The following is a 22,109-nucleotide window of genomic DNA, read 5'->3' as shown; positions in this document are numbered from 1 at the left end:
AATGTATAATAGTTGTTACATTTAAATGGGCGAAAAATATGTACACAATGTTACACAAATTATAAACATTTCTTTACTTTTGATTTAATATTATAAACAAGTTTTAACATTATATGATTGTAATAAGTAATTTACATCAATGTAAATAGCTAAATTACTATGTAAGTTTCTGCTAAACCAATAATATCAATGATAGTGAATTTAAAAATTTTGTGCAATTTTGTGAGTATCAATCCCATTAGTGTAACTGTATAGTGCGGAGATAAAAGCCATCTTGATTTCTCTTAACTCTAGAGTGAACATATTAACAATGGCTGTTTTATAAATTCGTTTATTAATTTTATTTCTCAGTTTTGAAGAAAAATCAGATTGGTTTCCGAACTTTTCCAATGATAAACGTATCTTGGCTGTCAGAATTTTCAATGAGAATAACAACCTTTTTTTTTTCGATGTCCTTGTTTACTCTTTGGTTTAACGATAATAAGTTCATCGTAATTGTTCACATTTCTAGGAAACAGAGGTCGCTGGATGTATTCTTTAATAGCTTTTCCTTGTTTTGACGCTGGTGTTTCTGTCTGAAGATGTAGAATATAGTTATGTTTAGTGGTGCAACACTCAAAATTTGAGCAATAATTTTACTATAACATGCATAAAACCAAATAAATGTTTCTATAAAAATTATAAATTATGAAATTGGTTTCAGTTATCTCATAAATGTTTTCTGGAAACTAGAAAACTATTTCAAACATTGTTTCACGCAGTGAATAAAGAATGATATACAGCAGACAATAGCTTAAATACTGTTTTCCATTTATATTTTACACGTTCACAAAGGATAACTAGATTGTTTATATTATTGTCTAGACAAGATGAAAGTACGGTTACAATTAAATGTCAAGTGTTCCACTCAATTTATTGTTATATAACTAGGGAAAATGAAAGTGCGTTTATAATTAAATGTCAAGTGTTCTACTCAATTTATTGTTATATAACTAGACAAGATGAAAGTACGGTTATAATTAAATGTCAAGTGTTTCACTCAATTTATTGTTATATAACTAGACAAGATGAAAGTACGTTTATAATTAAATGTTAAGTGTTCTACTCAATTTTTTGTTATATAAATTAAACATGAAAAGTTATGTGATCTGAACTTCAAACGACTGGTTATTTACCTTATGTTATTTTTTTGATACTTTGGAATAAATCACGCACCTTATAGAGTTTTAAAACAATCAATAATCTTAGTAAAGTCCAAAAGAAGAGAACTGGATATTTCACTAAATGTCTTTCAGACCAATGAAAGTTGGCTGACAGTCAAAAGAAGAAAAAAAACTGTTGTAAAATGTCTCAAAGCGTCATTAACAAGATATAGTAGAACCACTTGCAACAAAATGGCACAAATACACTGGTACTTGGCTAAGAAGGTCCCAATCCACCTTTAAAGCAGGTTGCCGTTATATACCGATTATGTGTAACCTGATAATATCTGAATCAGATGTTCAAAGCTCCAACATGACGTCATTTCATTGTACATACAGTTAAAAAACGAAATAAAGTGAATAATATGAGCGGATATGATATATTATGGTGCCACTAATGTACAAAATAATTCGCTTTTATTATCAGTAGTGGTAGCATGTATGTGAATGAAAAATCACGAAAGGGCATTCTGATCTTTATGTTTTCCAGATGTTACTAATGCTGTGGACATCAGTAAAGGTAATGCGAACTTCTTACACAATCATATATTGTTACGATTGGCTCTGGCTTCAGTTTAATGGATGGTAATTGTCTTCCAACATGTACTAAGATTGAAGAAGACGTGATTCATCAATTTAACTAGCATATAGACTTATTAGACCTCAATGGTATCGAACATGTATAAGTCTATTTTGCAGAAAAAAATGCACGCATTCAAACGACTCTGAACATTAAAGATTTTCTGAACGCATCTTTTTTTTTTAACTGTAAAAATGTGAATTTACTTGCATCAAATATTAATTATAACGTAAGATGAATAAGAACTTAATTGAATTTCGAACCAAAGTATTCCTTTCTCCAAGGTCGTTTTCATATATCGTCTCCAGGGTTGTTCGTTTGGTCACTTTTTGCTTTCTTGGTACATTTGTTTTTGTCTTCTTAACATTTTTTGCAGAGTCCTTCTTCTCACATTCAGGGATCAGTGGCATAGCCTCCAATATATCCAATTCATCAGTGGTTATCTTTTCAGCACCAGGCTGTTTGTGTTCGACACGGTTTTTCAAAACATTCCGTTCTTCCCGAGGTTTATATTTCCAGGCGTAGAAAACACAAAGTACGCTGCATGATCATTACAAAAAATAAATAAATAACAATCACGTGTTTCAAGTCCATTAAAATACATATTGTAATTAAATAAGCTATGGATAATGCGTCACAGTTAAAACTTGCAGTCGTAACTTACCACAAAGCACTAAGACACATCAAAATGAGTGCTGTCCGCCAAGCACATTTTGGAACTGTAGATTTTGAAGTCAAGTGGAGCGTAGCCTTCGGAACCACTTCAATTCGATCTTAAGACAGAAAGTCGTATTTAAAATCAGTTTACGTAAAACAGAAAAATAAAACTTCAAATGTAAGTTAACAATAATAGTAATGCGTATTATTCTTTAAGTTCAACAATAATCTTCATTAACATATTAAAATTTCAATTGAATAAATATGAAATTTCTTACATTTATAATATATTTTCATATTAAGCACTGATAACAACCTTTACAATTTCACAACTGTATATATACATTTTTTCTTTACACGTTAAACAGATAATTAGCAAAGAAAAATGACGCCTGTTATATTATTTGAGCTCCTTACTGGTAGACAAATGGTACATTTATATAATAACAACAACTATATAGTTATATAACATAAAATCAGCTAAGTTTTCCAACATATTTACATTAATAGAGAATATATCAAGAACCCTACTGACTTTCCATTCCAAACACACGTGATCAGACGATATAAGAAAAATCTCGACATTTTCTTTACGATAATTGACATATTTTACAACTCAGTATAACACAGTGAGTTAAATCAACTTCGATTCATTAAAACTGTAAAGAATATAACACAAATTAAACAAACTGTCTTTCCATTGACTACTTAATAAAGTCAGTTTGTTTAATGGGTATTCACTTACTGTGTTAAGTTTTATAATTAACTACTGCACTTATTATGGTGCATAATTATATTTTACTATCGAATCCCATCCACTGAATGGTAGTTTCTGCGTCTTTACAACACTATTAAAAACAGTAATTTTTACAAATTTCTCTTTACTCTAAATTTCCCAGAGAAATAACGAAACCATTTTGACCACAAACACTGAACGTCGTACGTCACTGCTCATGAAGTTTTTCGTTTACTTGGTAACAATTGTTTTAAATAGTTTTATTGAGAACTCATGAGACGCTGCTAACGTTTTGATAATCCAATGTTATTATAAACTTATAGTAAAACATTTGTTTTGCATTTGAACAAATTACTGTATGTTATTACAAAAACGACATTATGAACACAAAATAAACATATTAAACATAGATTTAAGTTATGTTTTGAGACATACACTGTTTTAGTTAAATATCTTTAGGTCGTTTTAGTAATAATGTTTTGTTTGTTTTTCAATTTCGCGGATAGTTGAACGAGGGCTGTCAGCGTTAGCCGTTCCTCATTTTGAAATGATACGAGGGCTGTTCAAAAAATACGCGGACTGACGTCATAAAACAAAATGTACTTTATTTAGAAGTTACAGGTCTGGGACCCCTTCAAAGTACTCTTCTCCCCAACGCACACTCTTATCCCAACGGTGTTTCCACTTATTGAAACACTCCTGGTACGCCTCTTTTGTAATGTCCTCCAGCTCCTTCGTCGCATTTGCCTTAATCTCGGAAATCGTCTCAAATCGTCTTCCTTTCAAGGGTCTTTTGAGTTTGGGGAACAAGAAACAATCGCAAGGAGCAAAGTCAGGTGAGTAGGGGGGGTGGGAAGAACAGTGATCGAGTGTTTGGCCAAAAACTCACGAGTTCTGAGGCACAAATTTCGCAGCAACGCGGTGCATCTTCAATTTTTCGGTCAAAATCTCGTAACAAGATCCAACTGATATCCCACACTCTTCAGCAAACTCCCTGACAGTCAGACGACGATTTGTCCGCACCCAGGTGTTGATTCTGTCGACGTGTGTGTCGTTAGTTGACGTGGAAGGAAGTCCAGGACGCTCATCATCTTCAATGGACTGTCGACCATTCTTAAAACGTTCATGCCACTTGAAACATGCCGTACGCTTCATAGCAACATCACCGTAAGCCGTGTTAAGCATAACAAAAGTTTCAGTCGCAGATTTTCCAAGTTTAACACAAAATTTCACAGCAAGTCGTTGCTCTTTCAGGTCATTCATTCTGAAATCCGCCAAACGAAAAAATCGCACTTCACTTAAAACCGCGTAGCTAATACACAAATGAAGATATCTACAATCCGGAAATGGCGTCGTAATCAGCTGATCTGTGCAAACCTAGCGACACCAAGCGGATTCCCCTGGAACCATCTGGAGCCGCGCAATTCAAACAGTTCGCGTATTTTTTGAACAGACCTCGTATACTGGAGGTAAGACAGCTATTCAATACTATTTGTCGTAAATGTTTCAGTCCATCTTTAAAAACGAGTAGTAGGATTTCCCAGTTAAAGGAAAGCTTTTTAATGCATTAAAAACCATGAAAGTTATGAAGAAGTGTCTTATTATAACAATCTGTTTGAACAAAAATAAACATTTTTAAAATGTTAAGGGAACAATAAAAGAAAACTTTAAAACCCTTTTGCTCCATTACTTCTACAAAGATCTTTATTATCAGCTCCTTCTTGATCAGTAATTTTGTCTGCAGGACAAGCTACACAGGCGTCAGCAGCAAAAGATGTCATGTAAGTCCCTCCTGGACACGGCAGGCAGTGAGTTTGGGATCCGTTATCATAGTGTCCAGGAGGACATGGATCTAAAAGCGTTAAAAGTACATAGCTAAACATTTATTTACCCAGTGTTAATTTTTATTGTTCTAACAACGTCTTTAGTGTCAAAAAACATATTTGTTTAACCAAAATTCCATAATTTTAAAAGTCTTTCATCTATTTGTGTTTAATGTGAACAGTTTAAAGTAATTGAGTGTCATGTATACTTACAACACCTGTCAGCATCTCTTCGGTATCCCCGAGTACAGTTGAGATTCTCGGCTGGAACATACACTGGGGAAAACAACAGAGCGTTAATATTTTTGTTAGCACGTTTTGTGTCACCGTTGGAATTTTAAGGTTCTTCACAATGAGCACGACGCACTAGTTATAATATTAATTATGACTCACTCTATAAAATAACAACATAAATGTTACCTATCGTGAGAAAAATAAAACGTGTCAAAACAGTTTCTTAACAGTAGACTTTTGTTTATTTATGTACTTCTTAATGGAGTTATCTAATGAAACTAATCACACAAACTTGGAAATTTATGAAATTACACACGATCTTTTTTTATTGGTACATTTGATTTCTGTTGGTGTTTCCCTTGTAAAATTCTTATTTGTCACAGTTAAACGTTAAACTGTTGTCATTGTTTATGTTAATATCAGTTATGAAAATACAGGTTTTTTTGGGAATATTACGTTGGTAAAATGTATCAGTATATGATTGTGTCTTGCAAAAACAAAATATCAAATAATATCCTCATAATGCAGAAGTTGCATGAAATGCATTCCGAGAAAATTTTTCATTTGAAGTTAATATAAAAGCAAACACTTAATTTTTTTGTGGATTTATCAAGATAAATAATATTGCGATCTAACACCTTTCACTGTAAATTTAAAGTATTGTTTATTCAAAATACTTTCTTAAAAAACTTCGAAGATATAATTTGTATCTTTACGGTTCACAAGACTTTGCTTCAACATTCACAAGTTGAGTTCATTATATCAAAATAATATCATCACTTCTCTCTACAGGTTTACCATAATCCATCTGGTCTGTGATCATATAGAAATCTATAATTACTGCATCAGTGACGTGACTGGTAAGTGTGTGTGTGTACAATAACATGCATATCTATCTAATTACTCAGCGGTTAGAAGACTGAGATATTTTTACGTACTGTCGCCTGGGACACTACAGCGTTTTTTATCCTGACATTTGTGTTCGTACGACTTGTTGCACGTCTTTTTATGAACTGTTCTGGCGAACCAAAATTATTTTTTCGATGCTCTTAAGTACAATAAATATCTTTGTTTAGAAAAATTTAAATTCTCATTTGAATATATTTTCATATTTGGGCATATAAAAATTTACATTGGAAAGGTCTGTTACAAACCTTTCCCAATAGCAACCAATTTTCGGTTACATCACACCATTTACGAAATGTTAAGCAATGTCATAAAGTTGTTCTGATAAATTTTGTTGTACCGTAACTTACAAATAAATATCACAAACATATAGTAAGATTGATAAAATATTGGTTATCGAATTTTTAATGACAATTAAACTCATTTCAAATGCTTTACAAACGATAATTAATGACAGAATTAATTTTCATTTTTCTTCGTATGAACATTCCGCTTGGTTGTTTACAAATAAGTAACACATAATATGAAATTTTTATTGCGAAATAATTAAGTTAAAAGTGATACTATTGTCATTATAATCTTATGTCTACATGGGCAATATAAATAATTTTGTAGTCAATACACGTGTAGAAACGGGCACATTTACATAATGTCTGAATAAAACAACATATGAATCAAGATTTACATGTATTAAAACTAAAGTTATACAAAGATGTTTAGAAGTACTTTTTCGAGATTTGCGACTGAAATATATGAATCCCTTTCAAGTGTCAGCCCCCAAATATATTCCCCCTATCACGTTTTCGTTGTACACGCACCCAAGTCACAAAAGCAAAGTTTGAAGAGAATAGGCCTTTTCCATTTACTTTAGGCATAAGCAATTAGGAAATAACAGTTTGTTTCCAAGAACTAGAAAAAGTAAAAAATTTTTTACATAGTGTAATCTTACGTATACACAGGCAATTATTTTTATAATAAATACACATGGTGAAATATCAAACGAAAAGGTTATGGCTGAAAGAAATTTAAAAGCAAGATGGACGATTCAGATTTAGATGTTATTTCTGTTAAATTACTATCGTTTAATAAATAAAAATATGGTCTACAAAAAAAACTTTGAATTTACCTCTGACATCATGTTTGTAATCACCTTCACGATTTTTGCATGTGTAAATTCCCGCGTCTACAAATTGCACGTCGGTTAGCACTAATTTGCCACCGTATTTTATTTGCGTTCTTTCATTATTAATAACTAGTTCATTGCGATTTGAGTACCAAATAACTGGTTCTTCTCTCCCTCTTTTATAAGCTTGGTTTGAACATATTAATGTAAGAGTAGAACCACGTTCAGTTTCGTAGACGAATTTAAGACCTGAAACAAGCAGGAAACTACCGAAAATATAAAATAATTGAGTGTAATTAGCCATTGAAATCTCTCTGAACTGTACGTTTGTAAGTCACTTTCTGTATTGTTTCTATGTAAAATATCAGTGTTACTATGCTCACAAAGAATTCTTGTTTGAATGACGTCATGAACTGAAGTGGCATTGTTAGGTGGAAAAAAGTTGTACTAACAACAATGATTGGTGATTTCAAAGTTTATTGTTTTCTGTTATTGGTTGAAGTGAGAAATTATAATCATGTTTATGTTATGCAGTACCAACTCAAGTAATTTAGATTTAATAAACAATAACAACACTTGCCTAAGATTTCAATTTGTAATTTAGTTAAAGCAAATAAAATTTATTCGAAGTTTTGCTTTGCAATTTCTTTTGACAATACAAGTCTTGTCGGTATTTATGATATCAACCACAACAAGACTGCTAACAGATCTCTCATGACACATATAAATTATAATTGAGTAGTTATAAATGTATAAACATTGTAACCATATTTAAATTTAAAAAAAAATCAGTTAAAGAATATTCGAATATATAACTTATGTGACAAATACTGCATTCCATGGTGTTATATAGGGATTAATAACTACAATTAACTCTATCAAATATTCTGTTCTTCAAAACTAATAAGATTTCATTAGTTTGTTTTTGAATTTCGCACAAAGCTACTCGAAGGCTATTTGTGCTAGTCGTCTCTAATTTAGAAGTGTAAGCCTAGAGGGAAGGCAGCTTGTCGTCACCACCCACCGCTAACTCTTGGGCTATTTTTTTTTTTTTTACCAACGAACAGTGGGATTGACCGTAACATTATGACGCTCACACGGCTGAAAGGGCGAGCATGTTTAGCGCGACGCGGGCGCGAACCCGCGACCCACGGATTGCGAGTCATACGCCTTACGCACGTGGCCATGCCACGCATGTTGAGAAACGCACTTGAAGATAATTAGTTTAGGAAACATTCTGAAATGAGTGACTTAAAACTTTTTATTACGATATTCAAATAATATTCAACATTTTTAGGTTATAGAGCGACTGGGAAAGATATTTCAAGTAACTAGTAAAGGGAGAAACCTCAGTCAACAATACGATAATCACCGTGTGAATAACCCTAATAATCACCCTGTGAATAACCCTAATCCAAAAAAGAATTAACAACAAAATTCTTTCATTCTGGTAAAAAAAATAGAAAGCAAACACAATACTAATGTCGTATATAAATTACATGATGGTAAGTCTCATGTATTTTAAGTCGGGGAAGCAACACCATAACTCTGAACAAAATTCATATAACTCAACAAAAAATCTCACGTTTTTTTTAAAAGTTGCACCTCAGGTAAGTATATCATTGGTAACATTTACTTACCAAAGAGGAAATTCAACATCATAAGGCAATAAACCTAATAATTCTTTCTAATACAAGAGTAAAACCACTTTAAACCTATGCAAAGTAAAACACGTTTATACCTATACTTAAAACTTTTATTAAATATTGTTGTGTGTATTACAACTTGAAGATGGGACTCTTAAATTATAACATGTAAATCATTAATCGCGTTTCAATACTCATGGTAGGGATAACACAGATATCACATTGTGTGGCTTTCTGCTTAATTCTAAACAAATAAATCGACCACTTTTTCACTGTACCTCATGTGTGTGTGTGTTTTTTTTTTCTTATAGGAAAGCTGCGTCGGGTTATATGCTGAGTGCACGGAGAGGAATCGAGCCCCTGATTTTTGAGTTGTAAATCCGTAGACTTACCACTGTATTCAGCGAAAGAATGCAATACTCTGTATAATTTGAATACAATATACATTCCAAATCATAAATATTAGAAGCTAGTAGGCCCGGAATGGAAAGGTGGGTTAAGACGTTCGACCCGCAATTCGCGTGTTCGAATCCATGTCGCACCAAACATACTAACCCTTTCGGCTCGGTAGCAGTTCCTAATTAAGCAGTGTAAGACTAGAGGGAAGGAAGCTAGTCATCACCACCCACTGCCAACTCTTGGGCTACTCTTTTACCAACGAATAGTGGAAATGACCTTCATATTATAACGCCCCCACGGCTGAAAGGTAAACCATGTTTAGAGCGATGGGGATTGAAACCCGTGACCCTCGGATTATGAATCGAACGCCTTAACCCACCTGGCCATGCCGGGCCATTTCTCGTATATTTATATTTGTACTGTTATCTATATTCATAAACAACATTACGAATCTTGTTGTCTTTACGATCTCTAGTGATAACGAGAGGCCTCGTCTGTAATGATATGGTCAATCACGTGTTGTTTTTATAAATGAAATTATAATTAAAAGTTTTAAGTCAAATACCTTTTAACTACCGGTTTTTTGTCGTATTTAGTCCAATTCAGACACTAAATCATAAGAAGTGTAAAATCATTCAGAGAGGAATTAGTCCAAAGGATATCTTCGCTTGAAGTGGTTCTTCAACTCTTTTATTATCGAAAAACCTTCTTTGCTTCACTAACCTCTGCATTAATAACAATGCTATATATATCTTATGATAAAAATCACGTAAACCGTATCAGGCTGGACATACAAATGACGTTTTGGGAAATATTTTTTCTCTCATTATTATTGGTATGTAGCAGTTGATGCGATTCGTTAATATAAAAAAGTTCTTATGGCTGTTAATTATATTGTGTTTTAAAATTACTGATACTATTTAGTATTAATATGTTAGTATGTAATAATAGCTGGATTTCATTACCTAAAGAGCTGTTCTCAACTGTATTCTCGCCAAGGGCAGAGCGCCGACAGCCCATAATCCCCGTCGCTCTAAACATGGTTTACCTTTCAGCCGTGGGGGCGTTATAATATGACGGTCAATTCCACTGATTAATTTCAGAAATCTATGTTACAAAATAAAAAATAATGGTTAAAAATTAATTAGTTATCATAGTCATTCAAGTTTCTAAATCCTTATTACAAAATATTACACATCTGAGTAAAATAAACGTGCAGTTATTTTAGTTTCCTAATTCTGTTTTTCCGGTCATACGCTGCATTCTTACATTTCCAACATTTACTCTGTAGTTATTACATATGTCTGGATCTTAATATCAATATAGAACATAAAGAAATATTTTTATCCAAGATCTTAGTACCTCATACTTTGAGGGCTAGGCTACTCATACCAACAGCATAATTAAACAATTATATAAAAAAGTATAAAAAATTATATAAAAAAGTTACACTGGATAAGTATATCATGATATGTTTGTTTTGTTTTCAGTTTTTCGTAAAGTTACACAAGGGCTACCTGCGATAGCCGTCCTTTCTTCAACAGTATAAGAGTTGAGGGAAGGTAGTTTGTCATTACCTCCCAGCACCAACTTGCTAACTAATAGTGATATTGCACGTCACATTATAACTCCACCATCTCTGAAACGGCTAGCATGTTTGGTGTGACGGAAATTCAAACCTAAACGGACTACATGTTCCGACTTTACGCATATCTATCTCTTTATTTGATGTTAAAGTACTTTTGCACCCAGCATCTTAACCATTCCATTTCTCAGTTAAATTACCAATGAACCGAGAACAAAAGCATCCCAAACTTAAGCATAAATCATTTAACAAACTAGTAATATAAGTAATGTCAGCCCTCGTTAATGTATTTTTTCTTAATGTAACATTTCAGTTTTGAAACGTTCTTTCATATTTCTATAAATGTTTAATTTAATAAATATCATCATAGATACTTCTCTTTGTATTTGAAATGTGTTTTGGGTTCGCAGAGTGACGTTCACATAACTTATGTATTGTTTTACTTTAATTATCTGTTTGAAGAAAGAAGCATCATTTCGAATGAGAGTTTGGTTGTTAGATATCCAGCTCCTCTAATCACTACAAACTTCATAAAGCAACAATTTGGCCAAGTTACTACTGAGGGTTCTTGGTTAAGTCCAGTTACTACTAAACGAAATAATGCCCTGCACTTTGGTGCTGTGTTGGCATGCTATAAGAGTGACAGTCAAACAAGAGTAGTTCAAGACTCAAATATATATGTCAATAAAGATTAGATTGCAGGAATTAGTGTTTGATTTACGTTATCTTAAAACTGAAACTTTCCACAAGGGAAGGCAGACAGTCAATATATAGCTTCCTCCACTATCAATTGTGGTACCCCAAGTGGTCCTGGCCTGACCAGGTGGTTAAGGCGATCGACTCGTAATCTAAGTATCGCGGATTCGAATCCCCGTCCCATCAAACATGCTTACCCTTTCAGCCTTGGGGGCGTTATAATGTGTGACCAATTTCACTATTCGTTGGCACAAATGTTGGCTGTGAGAGGTGATGTGTAGCCACCTTCCCTGTACTGCTAAATTAGAGACGGCTAGCACAGATAGCCGCATGTACGTTTACGCGAAATTAAAAAAAAGAAAAAAGAATCACACACAATAATACACTGGTAGCTCTTAAATGCGATGTGTAATAAATTGTTTGCTTGTTTGTCATCAGATGCCAACATAGACCCTCTAATACAAAATATAACATTCTAATCATTAAATCACACCGAACATTTTTTCTTTAACAGGATATAAGTTTCTCTCTTAATTCTCTGTCGAGGTCTTTCTCTCACATTATTACATAAGCTAGAGATATTGGGTTGCGCCTTTATTTATTGAAACTGAATCTACCTACAGATATAAGTTTAACAGTACTCTCATGTTTCAGCAATAAATAATTGCCTCTATTCCTCAGCTAAGTGTATTCAGTCATAATATTTCATTATTTCACACCATTAAATGTAGTATCTCACATGAAGGCGGATGTATCAATATAGTATCTCGTATGAAAGAAGATACATGAATATAGTATCTCACATGAAGAAAGATATTTCTAACAGCAGTTTGGGCACACAAACCAAACTTTTCTGAAGCACTAAGGTAAGTAATATAAATAACATTGCTGTTCAACAAAATGAGAAACAAAAAAGTGTTTTTTCTTTCAGTTTCTTGTATATTAATTCTAAATCAATGTACTTTTTATCATTTTATTCACTTACGAGAAATACATGAAAAATCTTCACACAAAAATTTAGTAAATAAAAGTTACTATGAGGAAAAACATGTTTAATCATTATATAGAATGTCGGTAAGTAGTATTAGCTATAACCAAACCTTGTTTGGTTTTATTCGTAAGTTTAATTAAACGTACTAACTTTTGAACTTCCAAAATGGGACTTTGAACACACTTGGCATTTTGAAATGAGGGAGCGCTACAAATGAAAACACCTAACCCTACTATTCAATTGAACGATAGTCGGTATTTAGGTCAGATACTCTCCCACAACTGTGTGATAAAATGATTAATTCCTGTTCCACATACTTTAAATATAAAGAACTGGAATCTCACAGTTGCAGGTTTTGAAGCCCAGAGGAATGGTGCTTAAGAACCACTTCAGTTGAACCTTAAGAGAAAGAGTCGTATTTAAAACCGATTTACGTACTGTATCGATTACATGAAACCGAGACAAAAATGAAAATATAAGTTATTAATAACAGAAAAATGTGTAATTCTTTAAGCCTAACGATATCTTTATTTAATATTTTAAAACGTTTAATTAAATAAGAACGACATTTCTTGCTATTTTATATTATATATTGATAATAAAGTATAAAATATGACTTATTACACTTAAGTAAATTAAGTTATTTTATTTAATCCCTAAATAACTTACTTTAAAAGATCGTTACTCACCTTTTGAAACTATAAAACAAGAATGAAACTAGTTAATTCAACCTATACAAATCTTTATAAGCAATACAGAAGTAAACCAGATGGTATCTTTAACTCCTATTTACTAGCTTTAACAACACACTTTACTAATTAAATTAATCACCTAGACACAGTTAGTTTCACAAGATCTCTCTCAGTTATATAACATAAGTATTTTGCTATGTAATAACTATAGCTATATAGTATGTAAAAGGGTTTCAGCTCGGTTTTCCTAAGGATACACCTAACTAAACTACATTACAATAATATTACTGGTTTTATTATTCGAAAGTAGTTTTCACAATTAAAAGGGCTTTCGTCACCACTATTGCAGAAGATCAAAACAGTATTCCAATTTAGTATTTACTTTTAATATTGCAAACTAAGGGAAAATGTGAGTTGTTATAAATACATATTGCCACGCATATATTACTTAGTAATATATAAATTTATATGTTTAATAAATTAAAATATTCTTTTGAAACTTGAAATTCAAAAAACACATGACTTAGAGAACTAATGTGCAGTTGACAACAGGCCACTGCACTTGTGATTTTGAATATTTTTTAAAGTTTAACTTAAGTTAAAGATGAAATAAATAAGTGATACAAATTGGGTAACTCGAGTAGACCCCTCTGTGACCCAGCGGTATGCATTGGGGGATTTACAACTATAGTGAGCAGGGTTTCATATCCATGGTGGACTTTGCGATTAATTTCAAACATAATATATACATGAGAGTACTTCTCCAGACAATGTTAAAAAAACAACAACAACACAAACTCTACAAAATTCTTCACAGTCAATAAAGTCCACTTCTAAATTGGTTTCATTATTTCTAAAAGTATCCCAGGTTTGACGTAATAAAAACAATAAATATAAAATAAATTAGTCGGTATGATTAATAAACTTCATATTCTCGCTCTAAGACGAATTACTTATTTCTACTTGTAATATATTTAACACTTTAATTAATGTTATACGTTTGCATGAACATCTGTTGATTGTTCCAATATTTCGTTTTTAATTAAATTAATTAATAAAGTTAACAGTCACAATCGTCTTACTGACATATGAATGTACATTATTTATAATACTGTCTTTTACAAAATACAGATTATATCCTTTTCCAAGTTCTCGGTTAATTTAAAGCTAATCCAAACAGTTTTCTCATGATAAAATCTAAATTATGTTTTCCTTATTTGTAGATATTATTGGGAGATCAACTTCACATTAAACTTGTCAATCTGCATTTCTTATACATATACTTAGCCTACACAAAAATTAACCAAGGGTATTTAAGTTAAGAGTGTTTTGGTCTCTGGATCAAAACATCCCACTATACTTACACGCAAGAATCCTTGACAGATTCAAAATTATCTTACCTAAAGCATAATATATACAGAGCTGTTCATTGTTTAATTCTGCACGCGTGTAAATAACTTATTTAATAAATAAAATTACTTTGATTCTCTACGTTGTCAGATTCTAAATATACTGCGGTATACAGCATGCGAGAAGATGGGGCATGACAGAAATCAGAATTTTTAACGTTTCGTCTAAAGTTGTCATGACAACTGTGTTCCACAAAACAAACCGAATCTTCATCTGTTTCCCGCGATGTCGATTATAGAAAAATGAAAATAATCCACTTAATAAAGAAAACACACAGTAACAACTACAACGTTTAAAAACCAAAATCAAAGGTCACCACAACCTAAACGGGTAAAATATCACAGAAACGAAGCTCAACCTTACTATGTAACTACTGGCACGTTCCTTCTTTGAGACAGTTAAAATATGAAAAATAAAATGTGCAGATAAAAATACAGTTGCCTTTCATGTTAAAATTCGAATCAAACTATATATATTGTCTCTGTGTTGTTAATAATGTGAACAGTAAAATATGCGACACTACACTATTAACGGCCTTGATAAACATCTACACTTGGTTTTGAAAATCATCGTTATTTAAATTATCATTATTTTTTTTACCATCAGGAATATAAGTCGGATGAGAAGTAAGAAACAGTACATTCATCAATAAAGAAGTGAATATATCTAATGTTTTAACCCTCAATAAAGACAAAACATGTACTTTGATAAACTGTACAGATGTTAGTGTTTTTTGGTGAAAAGATAAAAGTGCATTCGAGTCCTTGCCAGTGAGATGATAGAGACAAAATTTGAATGTACACAACAGCAAAAACAGATATAATTATAGAAATTTATACTTTGGTGATTAAAGTTATAAGAATAAAGACCACAGGACAATTAAAGTTAGTAACGATAAAAATTGATTTAAATTTAACTAGACGATATATGTAAGAGAAAACTTAATGACACTGTTGAAGAAAATGAAAGAAAACCTGTAAAAGGCTGAAAGCACAAAGTAACGTAAAAGCTCCACTAAATTTTTAAAGTAGTCATCAGTCTTTTCAATAGAAAAGATCCGGCATGGCCAGGTGGGATAAGGTGTTCGACACGTTATCTGAGGTTCGAATCTCGGTGACACCAAACATGCTCAACCTTTCAGCTGTGCGACCGTTATAATATGACGGTCAATCTTGGTAAAATGTTGGTAAAAGAGTAACCCAAGAGTTGGCGGCAAGTGGTGATGACTAGCTGCCTTTCTTCTAGTCTTACACTGCAAAATTAGGGACATCATTCGCAGATAACAATTAAGTAGTTTTGAGCGAAATTTTAAAAAAATTCAACAGAAAACTAAGTGCTTTCCAAAATACGCTACTGTTTTCTTCCAAAAATCTCTAGGTGTCTGCCGGATCGTATCTGTTTTACAGAGATGTATAAATACTTTATCTGTGGGTGTTTTATGAGTTGTGGGTATAAAGTTTACCACAATTATAAGAGCCATACAAATATATACATGACTCCAGCATACGAATCTGAACACCTCCGGAAAGAGTAATATTATTTGATACCCACAGGTCTTACATCCCTTGCTACACATAGCTTTGTAGGATATCAGCTCTTTCGAAAATAGTAAAGAAAAACCCATAAGATGCCAATGGATATCTGCCCTATTCAGCTGTGTGAATGTGTTATATTGCAAACAGACACCATCAATGTCAACTCTTTGACAAAATTGTCCATTTTATTAGTCCATTGCTCTGTATTTTTCCTGCTAGGTGACTCAGGCTGCCGTGGTTATAACAAGGAAGGAAAACAGTTTTTTTTTTGTATTAAGATGGATACAACTTTTTTTAATATGGAAGATTTAAAAATATTTGTTGCTATCAGGTGTTTTTAAACTCGTAAATGTTGTTATGTTTAAAAGTCACACCAACAGTCCGCCTACAGGAAGCGATTATCATCATGGAAAACTGTACCAATCCTTTTTTTCTAATCTTAATCACAAATACAAAGTTAAGAAACTGCTGTAAAAACATATAAAACACGATGAACACAGAAATATCTGTGAAACGGATAATCATATCTGTTTTGTTTTTAACAAGCACCAAATAATTGTTACTAAAGTTTTTAATAATCACAGATGAAATGATTAATAGAAATGATCTGATGGAAAAATGTATATATTTAAAAACTGCTTGTATGTGTTACGAAAACTTTTAAGAAGAGAAACGAACAACGTTTCGACCTTCTTCGATCGTCGTCAAGCTCACAAAGAAAGAAAGAGGTAAGTGACTGATAGCTGACCACATGTTTGAAGAGGGTTGTGTAATTGAGAAAAGGAATGTAGAGGGCGTGCTCAGATGTTTGATGTTTATTTTGGGCTTGAGTTATTGTATAAGTAATGCTTCTTTGATTTTGAGTTTGTTTATGTTGGTTTCTTTATTTAGTAATTGGGTGTTTTTTATGGTTATTTTCTTTTTATTTGATTTGAAGTGTTCGAAAAGGTGTGAAGGTGATTTTTTGTGTTCTGTTTTTTAGACTCAACCATTCATTTGAGAATAGCTTCGAAAGATGAAAATAATAAAAGGGAAAATAAAAAAACACAACTTTATTACCATACTCAAACGAAGCGTTAATAGGTGAACACGTAACGAAATTTAATCATTTGCGTTCAAGAATTAGCGTTCTCAACATCTTTCACTGACATCTCCTATAGTACACTGAGGAAAATATATGGCAAAGGCTGAAAACTTGTCGTAGTGTGAAAGTGGCAGAATTGTCAAGCTGCTAAAGCAAGGTCTCTCTCAACGTGCCATTGCTGGTGAGATTGAACGTAGTAAAACTACTGTTGCAAATATCTTAAAAGACCTTGACCGGAACGAGAATTTCAAGCGGTCGACCAAAAAAAAATTTGGAAACGTTGAGCAGTAGGATTCGACAGGTCGTCCGGCAAGACAATACCAGCCAATCGTAGAACCAGATTAAGGCACTATCGGACGCTGAATGCAGCTCAAAAACAATAAGACGGCATTTACAAGAGAAAGACTTCAGAAAACGTAAACGTGTTCAAAGGACACGCCTCCTTCCACACCACAAAACAGCTCTTTTAAACTTTGCTGAAAAGCACCAAACATGAGACGTAGAAAAGTGAACAAAGGTTTTGTTCCCTAAGGAGAAAAAAAAATAACCTGGATGGTCCAGATGGCTTCAAACGTCATTGGACAACAAGGATATCCCACCGAAGACATTTTCTACACGACACAGTGAAGGAGCTTCCATCATGATCTGGAGTGCTTTCTTCTTCCATGAAACAATGGAGCTTCAGGTTATACAAGGGCGTCAAACAGCAGCTGGCGATATTGGCAGTCATCCTTATTGACTGAATACCCTCGCTTGTATGAAATCACTGGATCTTTCAGCAGGACAACGTTGAAATCCACAATACCCGCAGGACAAAGGACTTTTTCATGGAGAATAACACGTTTCTTTTGGACCATTCAGCGTGTTCGTCAAAACCCCACTGAAAATACTTGGGGTGTATGGCAAAGGAAGTCTATAGAAATGGACGTCAATTTCAAACAGTGCATAATCTTCATAAAGCCATCTTCACCACTTGGAATAACATTCCAGTCAGTCTTCTGCAAACGTTTCTGTCAATCATACCAAAGCGAATGTTTGAAGTTATTCGCAATGACAGCCGTGCAACTCACTACTGAGACCTCTTTATTGGGCATTTCCTGTTCTGTTTAGGACTTCTTTTTGGTATGGTCTCAAACATTTGACCAGATAGTATTTAGGCTTATTTCATAGTGTTCACATTTTCCCTACTAAATGCTAAAAATTTGTTTTTTTTTTCCTTTTCTTATTTCCATCTTTCGAAGCTCTACTCAAATAAGTGGTTCAGTCTAACAACGCAAAATGCATATTTTTTCTTTATGTTCATTGGCCTTAAGATTTTGGCTGGTAGTGTATATATTTTATCTACAAGTGGCGTTTCTCGTCATTAAGATGATAGAAAAACGATGAACTTTGCTTACATATTGTACAAAATAAAGGTGCTGAAGGAGTTAAGGAAAATAGATATTTATTATTATTTACGTTTGTGAGTATATTAATTACTGTTAGATTAGAGCTTAATGTGCAGAATGGATTGTTAGACACAGTTTTTAACATGGATTATCATGTTCATAAGATCTCAAAGACACTCCTAAATTATATCGCTGTCATAATTTAGTTTATGAAAAATGTCCTTAGTGAAAAGAGAAGCTCTCTTATAAATAAGGTGAAATAACCTCGAATGTTTCTTTTTGAAGTGATTGATGAAACATAAAATACAAAGGTGTCACCACGAAAAGTATAATAAATAATCTTAGGTGTGTGTTTTTACGCTCATAAAAACGAAGTGAAGGTGTTTTTGTTTGTTTCACAATTTTAGCGAAAAGATGAGCAAGTACTTTTTGAGTTCAGAAGTTTTGTATTTTGAACTAGAGAAAAGACAGTTAGAAAAAGGTATTCATTGTCAACTGTTTTACAAATATTAGAATGTTACTGTACCTCTTGTAGCGAATCCATTTTCCTAAAGTGCGAGAGAAATTTTTTAACAGCGGGATGCGAATAAAATACCCTCCAGGTACGCTAACACCAGGACGTGCTCTCTCAGTGAATAAAGAAACGATAGATTAAATAATCGAACTCCGATTTTGTGTTAATCAACTGAAAAAATGTACTTCACGAAAGCGCGAGAACATTCTGTTAACCTTGATTTTTTTGTCTACTGTGAATTATACATTTGTGGAGAAATGAGGAAAAGTACCTAAGGTAAAGAAAAATAAAATGGGAGAAAACTTTATTTCTAAGAATTTCTTGTTTGATTTGTTATTTTCATTATGAAAAATGATATTTTTCTACAATATATTGTATGGTGTACATAAATACCTTGTTTGTTTGTTTGTTTTGGAATTTCGCACAAAGCTACTCGGGGGCTATCTGTCTAGCCGTCCCTAATTTAGCAGTGTAAGACTAGAGGGAAGGCAGCTAGTCATCACCACCCACCGCCAACTCTTGGGCTACTCTTTTACCAACGAATAGTGGGATTGACCGTCACATATATATATACCCCCACGGTTGGAAGGGCGAGCATGTTTAGCGCGACGCGGGCGCGAACCCGCGACCCTCGGATTAAGAATCGCACGCCTTACGCGCTTGGCCATGCCAGGCCCAAACTGAAGGGAAAACGGTTATTCGTCAACACCATCCTCATGAAAAAATCTAAATGTTTGAGGAGAGGTAACTCAATACAGATTACTGGAAAAGTTTTACATTAGTTAACAGATCCAGCGATACGGTGTTTATTTATTTATTTTGATTTCAACTCATTTGTTTTTGCCTTTCCTACCATTTGTACTATAAAGGAATTGTTGATCGAATAAAATCAAAGGACATAACCACATTATTAAACCAGGCCGTTTTATTGGTATAACTCTAATTATGTTTCTATTATTTTATATATCAAAACACTACCTTACGCATCTGATATGTCTGTTATATCAGAATAATAAAAGAGTCCGTCTGTGTAAGTGACAACTATATATCGTATATCATTCATCATTCATTCACCACTCGATTCCATCAAGGAACATAGAGCCGCAATCACTTGCGGATTCTCAAAAGGTATTTAAGTGAGTAGGTTGTTAGCCCACTGCACCGAGCCGTCCCTTATTTAGTAGTGTAAGACTAGAGAGAAGGCAGCTAGTCATCACCACACACCACCAACTCTTGGGCTACTCTTTTACCAACGAATAGTGGGATTGACCGTTACATTATAACGCCCCCACGTCTGGGAGGGCGATCATGTTTCGCGCAATGCGGACGCGAACCCGCATAGTAGGGGTTTTATAGTGCAAAGTACAGGGGTTACTTGCAATTTTTACACGTTAAACAAACCATACTCTTCAAAATGGGGTAAAAACTCACATTGGAGAAACTGTTTCCTTCATTCTAACGATTTTCTTCGTCGTTCTAATTATGACAAACGTTACTCAACTGATGTTTCCAAATGCTTGATGGGTTTTATAATATACCATTTCTCTAGTGTCAATCAAACAAAAATAGCTTAGTAAAATAACAGCAATTTATACCACACCTCTAAGAGTTCAGAAGCAGTGTATCGTTTATTTATGTCCACTTCTAGACACCTGTCCAGGAATAAGTTATCTTTATTCTCAATGTTTGGTTTTCATTTTTTGATATCAAATCAAATACCTGAAAAAGAGTGCGACTTGATGACTAAATCAATAACCTAACTTAACAGTGTGTACAAATATTTGGATAATCCTTCCTAATGATGTCTAAATATTACTAGAGGTATACCTTTATACCAGTTAAATAACACGGGTGAATTATCTAGTGTGTTAGTGTTTATTTATAGGAGGGTTAACAAAATGGTAGTGATACTATTGCAGAAAATACTATAGTTTAAGAAGTTCAAATATAATAATATAACATCTACATTCAATAATTAATTGTTTGTTACTGTATACAGTTTTCTCAAATGTTCATTGTTGCTTGATCGTTCAACTGTTCATCATTATCTTGAATACATCTTCATGTTTGAATAATGTGAAGTCTTGTTTTTGTCTTTATTATAGCTATTCCCTGAAGTTGGTGAAAAACATTCTCGACAAAGCGTACGATTGTGTTTTAAAGTGTAAATATGTAGCTTTTAAGAACTTGGATATTGGCTGTAATTACTAGTTATCAATATTTACCATGTCACTATTTTCCTCATGATAAGGAGGTTGACCATTGACCATTTCAATGGCTGTTATACCAAGGGACCAAATTTCAACCTCAGGTCCATACTCTACCCTTCTTACTAATTATGGAGCTATCCAGTGACGAGTTTCAACTAATGATGTTCGCTTAATTTGTTTTGGGGAGAGCTGAGCACTTTTTCCGAAACAGCTATATGATGGAAAGAAACAAAAGTAAAGTGACCATGTGAGAGAGAAAGAAAACATAAATAACTTGTAAATACCTGCTAGTCAACATATTAATAATATATATATGTTGTCAAGTAATCTATGTTAACATGAAATTATTACAGACAAGCTAAAATACTCAGAAATGCTTGTGTTCACTAAGTCGTTATATGTTTAAGCACTTATCTAATTTTGTGGTCCAATCTTTCCCAAGTGAAATGTTGTAACTTTTAATATCTCTATGAACTATGTTGTTGAGATGAAAGAATTGTATTGCCTGGAGTATCTAAATGAAATATTAATTTATTTAAAAGTTAAATCAGTGTGCTTGTTGTGTTCAATATTTTATATATATATATGTATTTCTTGTGAAAGTTGGAGACAACAACATAAAAATTAATTAAAACAAAAAATATCAAAGTTTCTGTACATTAATAAAATACCAGAATTACTTTCATCATGTTATTTGG

General features: G+C 33.0%; 1 protein-coding gene across 1 annotated transcript in view; it reads right to left on the bottom strand.

The window, feature by feature from the left end:
* Nucleotides 1-243: 243 nt before the first annotated feature.
* The window catches only part of LOC143250383 (uncharacterized), a 36,208-nt gene continuing 14,342 nt past the window's right edge, over nucleotides 244-22,109 (bottom strand). The window contains exons 4-8 of the mRNA XM_076500827.1: nucleotides 7,265-7,510; nucleotides 5,212-5,274; nucleotides 2,447-2,555; nucleotides 2,046-2,322; nucleotides 244-575 (exon numbers count right to left, since the gene is read on the bottom strand). Of these exons, the coding sequence (XP_076356942.1) occupies nucleotides 420-575; nucleotides 2,046-2,322; nucleotides 2,447-2,555; nucleotides 5,212-5,274; nucleotides 7,265-7,510 (851 nt within the window). The 3' untranslated portion in view covers nucleotides 244-419. The remainder of the gene's footprint in view (nucleotides 576-2,045; nucleotides 2,323-2,446; nucleotides 2,556-5,211; nucleotides 5,275-7,264; nucleotides 7,511-22,109) is intronic.

The sequence above is a fragment of the Tachypleus tridentatus genome, chromosome 5 (genome assembly GCF_004210375.1).
Source record: "Tachypleus tridentatus isolate NWPU-2018 chromosome 5, ASM421037v1, whole genome shotgun sequence".
In the NCBI taxonomy this organism is placed as follows: domain Eukaryota; kingdom Metazoa; phylum Arthropoda; class Merostomata; order Xiphosura; family Limulidae; genus Tachypleus; species Tachypleus tridentatus.
Note: the sequence above shows the minus strand (reverse complement) of the source record. Positions and strands in the feature narration are given on the sequence as shown.